The sequence below is a fragment of the Panthera uncia genome, chromosome X (genome assembly GCF_023721935.1).
Source record: "Panthera uncia isolate 11264 chromosome X, Puncia_PCG_1.0, whole genome shotgun sequence".
NCBI lineage: Eukaryota > Metazoa > Chordata > Mammalia > Carnivora > Felidae > Panthera > Panthera uncia.
The window spans coordinates 37,670,866-37,676,865 of record NC_064817.1 but is presented as its reverse complement, the minus strand read 5'-3'; the positions used below and the strand labels follow the sequence as shown (position 1 = coordinate 37,676,865).

The window sequence follows — 6,000 nt, the reverse complement described above, 5'->3', positions numbered from 1 at the left end:
GTTTTACCTGAAATCTGCCCCTGGTGTCACACATAAACTTCTTTAAGAAGAATTTTTTCATTTCATCTTACTGACAAAATAATTAAATAGGAAAAAGCTAATTTTTCAGCAACAATGATTAAAGTAACACTGGAATCATAAAACAGTAATTTAATCATTTCCAAACTGTAATTTCAGAACATCAACAAGAGTACCTTGTGTGGGATTTACAGACTATCATAATTATATGTCAACACTGTTAAATTTATATTCCCAATAACAAACGGACCCCTCCACCCCAGCAAAAATTTTAGGATTGTTGCACTTTGAGTTGAAAATTATTTCAGCCGCAAGGTTAGAAGCCTTTTTGACTTTAGGCGAAATTTAATTAGTCAGTAATAAGCTACAATGGAATAACAATTTAGCTGATGACAAGATATTTATATACTAAAGGCTGCATTTAATAGTCTAGTTAAAACCAGCAAGCATGTCCCTGAAACCAGTTTCTAAAACTAAAAAACTTAAACGGTATATTTCTATTCAAGAAACTTATCTACCTAAAAAAACCAGATACGTGAAAAGCTGACACCCATCAACGAGCATGCAAAGTAATGCAATCTGGTTTTAAATGCTTAAACAGGCAGCTAAAACTTCAAAAATAGTAGTTAAAAGATAAAATCTCTAAGTTATATGAAAACTTTTCACAAAGTAAAAATGCTATAATATTATAAGCATGCCAATACTTAAAATGTTATCCAAGAAACAGTCTGGGTGGCTGAGTCAAAATTCCATCTATCGTCAAATATTTACTCAGAAGATAATCATTTAACAAGTTACACTGATTACAGTATGCAGATAAGTAAAAAAAGAAACTAACCATTTTATTACATCATCTCTATCTACAAATCAAATATGTTAGGTTATAAATTCTTTAGAGTACTTGCTGAACGATCACTATAATTTCACTTTCGTATCTTAAATGGTACCTTTGAATAAACTCTTCATAACTGTAATGTAAATGAATACGGATCTCTATGTCCTCTCGTCATCAAAAGCTGAAAGGTAGACAGACCATACAAGTCTATCAACGGTCTAGGTTTCATTACAACTTGAGGAAAATATGTGAAAAGGTTTATGGAAGACAGTATTGAAAAAGCCTCTTCAATTATATTAATACCAGAGACAGAACTCCCCTACCTACAGTGACCATGCAGCAGCCTCATTTGGGAAACCTCTGACCTAGAATCAGTTCCATGACATTTTTTTGGACAGCTTTCCTAACCGCATTATCTAAATTATAAAGCTTCTACGGACACTGGCCTTGAGGAACCTGTGAAACAAAGGCTGGGGCGCTCTACCACTCAGTATTCAGTCATGTACAAAGGCCTCATGGCCTGCAAACCAAAGTCTCTTTCACTGGAATTATGTTTTTAAAAGACAGCAAATTCCCAAACTAGAGTTGAGAGTATTCACTGAAAATCTCAAAACTAAGCAAACCAGGAATTGGATGTGCTTAAAGAAGAACAACAGATTCGTAAGTTACAATCCTAACAGAGGTTCCCGTTTATTAACTGCCAATTATACCTCAGCACTACAGGCATCCTAACAAAAATCTCAGGTTCTCCGACCCAGAACCGACCCCCCCCCCCCCCGCCGCCCCACATCCCACCTTCTCACCTACTTTAACAATTCTCTCCTCTGTCTCCCACGTTAATTTCTCCCTCTCTACTGAACCCTGCTCATGAGCTTCCACCCGCCTTGAGTTTCTTTCTGCTTTCTCCCATCTTAAATTTAAAACAAAAAACAACTCTTCATCGCACTTCCCCTTCCGCTACCACCTGTTTCTCTCCTTCCCTTTCATGTCACGGTCTATGGGGATATCGCCCCTGGCACTGTGCAGTGCACAGCCCACACGACTTTAAAGTGTCAGTGCTGGGACTGTCTACATCTCTTGTTTTCGAGTTCTCTCCTTCCACTTATGTTGAGACCAACCTCAATTAGGCTTCTGATCCCACCAAGTCCACTGAAATGTCAGCAAAATGTTTTCTGTAAAGTGTCACACAGCAAGTACTTTAGGCTGGGTGGGCCATATAGTCTCTGTCACACATTTTTCTTTTTAAAAAAAAATTTTTTTTTTTAACGTTTATTTATTTTTGAGACAGAGAGAGACACAGCATGAACGGGGGAGGGGCAGAGAGAGAGGGAGACACAGAATCGGAAGCAGGCTCCAGGCTCTGAGCCATCAGCCCAGAGCCCGACGCGGGGCTCGAACTCGCGGACCGCGAGATCGTGACCTGAGCTGAAGTCGGACACTCAACCGACTGAGCCACCCAGGCGCCCCCCATTTTTCTTTTTAAGAACCCTTCAAAAATGAAAAAACCCATTCTTCATTCGTGGGCTGTAAATACAAAAACAATAACAAAAACCAGGTCATGGTCGTGGGGTGGATTGGCCCGTGCCCCTTAGTTTCCTGGTCCCAGCAGTGTCACCAAATACCTCAGATGGTCAGTTCCCAGCCCTTACCTTACTAGGCCTATGAAGCACTACTGGATTTACACTTTGATCACGCTTTCCTCCTCGAAAGACTTTCTTCACTTGGCTTCCAGGCAATCACTCACATCCTCCTGGATCTCCTACCACCTCACAGGTCACCTCGAGTTCTTTCCTCCATCTACTCACACCCCATGGGGATCTCACCCAGACGCATCCATCCCTCGAGTTGAGCCAGGCCAGCTTTGATTCCTCCCTCTCACACCCCAACTCTACCAGCTAATCCTACCGGCTCTGCCTTCCAAAGGAACCCAAAAGCTGACCACTTCTAATGCTGCCACTCTGGGTCCTGGCACCACCATGTCTTAACTTCGATTACAGCAATAATGTCCAAGTCGGTCACACACCTCATTTCTGCCTTTGCCACCTTTAGTCTATCCACAGAGTACCAGAGAGGATCTAGTTAAAAACTAAGTCAGATCATGTCATTCCTCCATTCAAAAACCCCGTTTCCCATTTAACGCACAATAAAATCTAATACCCTTACAACAGCCTACCCGGCTGAACGGGACTTGGCCAGCGTGGCCAGCTGGACCATACGTACCTCCCTTCTTACCCTCTGCCCGCCGTGCTCAGCCATCCTCACCACCTTGACTTACCTCCAAAAAATGCAAAACACACTCCTACCCTAGGGCCTATTGCTCCTTCCAGCTCCTGAGACTTGGAACACTCTTATCACAAATACCCTCAAGGCTCACTCTGTAAACTCTCAGGTCTTCATTCAAATGTCATCTTCCGTGAAGCCTTCCCTGACCTTCCTATTTACAACTGTGAATCCTCTACCACCAATGTCTAGGACGCCCCAGCTCCCCTTCCTAATACATTTTTCCATAGAACTCACCATATCATTACCTAATATTCTCTATATGATGCTTACTTGTTCATGGTCTTTTTACCTGCATGAATTAAGATATCCTTGTGTCGGCGGCGGAGCCTCGAACGGGACATGCACATGGGAGGTGCTCAACATTTAAGAATAAATACAACTATTAATCACTCTAGAAGATGGTCCCGCCAAGAAAAGTACTTCAAGAATAAACTTAAAAGTCTTTGAAGAATGAAATTATCTTGGTTTTACCAATAACATAAGGCTAACCAGCAATAAGTCAAATATTTCTTACTAACAAAAGTACAAGTAATTTGGCAATGTGTGTCGGCAACATTTTTTTTTGGATGCTTACTCTTTGACCCTTCAGTTCCATTTTGAAACACACGCTCCATGGAAACAACCCAAAAACACAGGAAAAACGATGTGCACAAATACTGAGAAGTGAAAATTTAGAAATTGTATGTCTAACAGTGAACGGAGTAAAATATGGCACATCTATCTTTGATAGAAATAATGTTCATGAAATCCATTACTGTTTTGAAAACTGCAGTGGTTCTACTTTGCCTTCAAGACAAATTAGGCGGGGCACCGGGTGGCTTGGTCTGTTAAGTGTCTGACTTCAGCTCAGGTCATGATCTCACAGCTCATGGGTTCGAGCCCCACGTCGGGCTCTGCTGACAGTTCAGAGCCTGGAGCCTGCTTCGGATTCTGTGTCTCCCTCTCTTTCTGCCCCTCCCCTGCTCGTGTTCTCGCTCTCGCTCGCTCTCAAAAATAAACTTAGAAAAAAAAAGAATGAGGCAACTTTCTCTACCTTCCTCAGCCTCACATTTCACCATTCCCTCTTCATAATCTATACTCTAGGCACACTTTACCAGCTCTCTCCCCTCCCAAACTCTCCAATTTCTGGAAACTCTAACAACTTGGTTTATGTGCCCTCCTAGGTACAGTGACAGCACTTTTCACCAAAGTCACACTTCAGAGTAATTTACGGTAACTGCTTCTTTAATGGTCTTTTTCTCCCACCACAGTGAATACCTAAAACATATTAGCATAAGTACCTGATCTTAGGTAGGCAATATGTGGAGAAATTAACTAAGTAAAACAGTAAGTTTTGGGGGGCTGTATGATCTATTTTGTCTATCCTGTGGAAATTTCCAAGACTGTGTGTGTGTACGTGCACGTGTGGGTGTAGAATCTTATAATGGAAAAGAAAATACACTTATGTATGTGTGTATGTATGTTGGGAATCAAAATATAGCTGATAACATCACAGTACTATAAAATGCTTACAAAAACAGTTCCTCAAACTTCTATTTCTTTTTCTCTCAGAATGCATGAGACCAAAAAAAAAAAAAAAAAAAAAAAAAAAAAAAGAACTAGTATGTGAGAAGCCAACGAAGCAGCTAGCTCTTCTATTACCTGAGTGGAGTTAGATAGTTGGTTTTTCCACGGCTCCTCTGCGCTGCTGGTCAGGTTTGTGCGGTTATGAGGTAGAGTGAGTGCGTTTCGCTGCAGGTAAGGCACGTTTCCGTTACTTCCACTTCCCGTTATGTGATTATTGCCTATCAAAATAGCGTCTGTACTCCCCAGCGTTCTTGATGTGCTACAGGGAACATGGCCTGTAGAAAAGGGTCCGTTGGCCAAAGGCTGCCCAGGGCAGGCAGGGCGGACTCCAGGCTGAGACACGCTAGGCACTCTGGTCAGAGCGAGCTGGGGCTGCTGGCCAGAGATGGAGTTTGCAGGCAGTGATGAGTCAGCTGTTGGCCCGTTAGGAATTCCAGTAGATCGTACCTGTGCAACTCCTGTTTGTCTCATCTGTCAAAAGGCAAATGAAAAATAAACGCTCCTTGTGTGGGCCATAAGGTAGAGGACCAAAAATATGAAGGAGTATATATAACCGGGTAATCTCTGATTTTACCCTAACATTTAATTTCTCTAGGCTGAAAAATACACACTTTTTTAAAAACAAGAAATTGTGTTCAGTCATATTTAGATTAGCTTCCTCAGAAAAGCAGAAATCTGTTTTATTTTTAAGAAACATCCCTTTAGTAACGACAAAAGAAAGCAGCTGAAAATTAAGAAAACTGTGGAATTTACAGGTCTTTTTCCCAATCACAAAATAGAGGATCTCCAATTTACACTCTATTATATTTGTATGTCAGATCCTCCAAATTCAACAAGTCCTGAAGAACCCCATCTCGGTTTAGGACAGCTCGTTAAGTATTCAATAATAGAAATAAACCCTCAGAACAGCGGTAAAATAGCATGTAAATAAATAATAAAATACCAAGTCTTGTGCTCAAAATTAAATTTATAGCTGTTTTTTCCTAAAACTCTCTGTCCATTATTAGTATTTTAAGAAGCAAGATTACTAAATTCCACCAAATACTGGTAGAAAGAAGCAGGCATGACCATGCTCTAAAATGTTTCAGTCAATAAAAGTACTCAAAATGCTAACAAATTTTAGGGGAAAAAAATGCTATACACACTTGGTGTTGCTGCATTAAGACAAACTGACTTTCCAGCTGTTCCAGCATCAGTTTCTGTGCTGGATTTAAGTTATTTCTATTTGCACGGAGCTGTTCCAAGTGCTAGAAGAAGAAGAAGAAAGGAGAATACGGTCAAAGACATATCTAAGAAAC

General features: G+C 40.9%; 1 protein-coding gene across 10 annotated transcripts in view; it reads right to left on the bottom strand.

Annotated features, from left to right (window-relative positions):
- KDM6A (lysine demethylase 6A) overlaps positions 1-6,000 on the bottom strand; it is a 206,335-nt gene that overhangs the window by 41,975 nt on the left and 158,360 nt on the right. For 6 of the 10 annotated variants that reach the window (XM_049644576.1, XM_049644569.1, XM_049644572.1 and 3 more), the window contains 2 exons: positions 5,848-5,949; positions 4,778-5,173 (listed from right to left, as the gene is read on the bottom strand). In XM_049644576.1, the coding sequence (XP_049500533.1) occupies positions 4,778-5,173; positions 5,848-5,949 (498 nt within the window). The remainder of the gene's footprint in view (positions 1-4,777; positions 5,174-5,847; positions 5,950-6,000) is intronic. The other 4 variants (XM_049644570.1, XM_049644574.1, XM_049644575.1 and 1 more) reach the window with 1 other exon arrangement.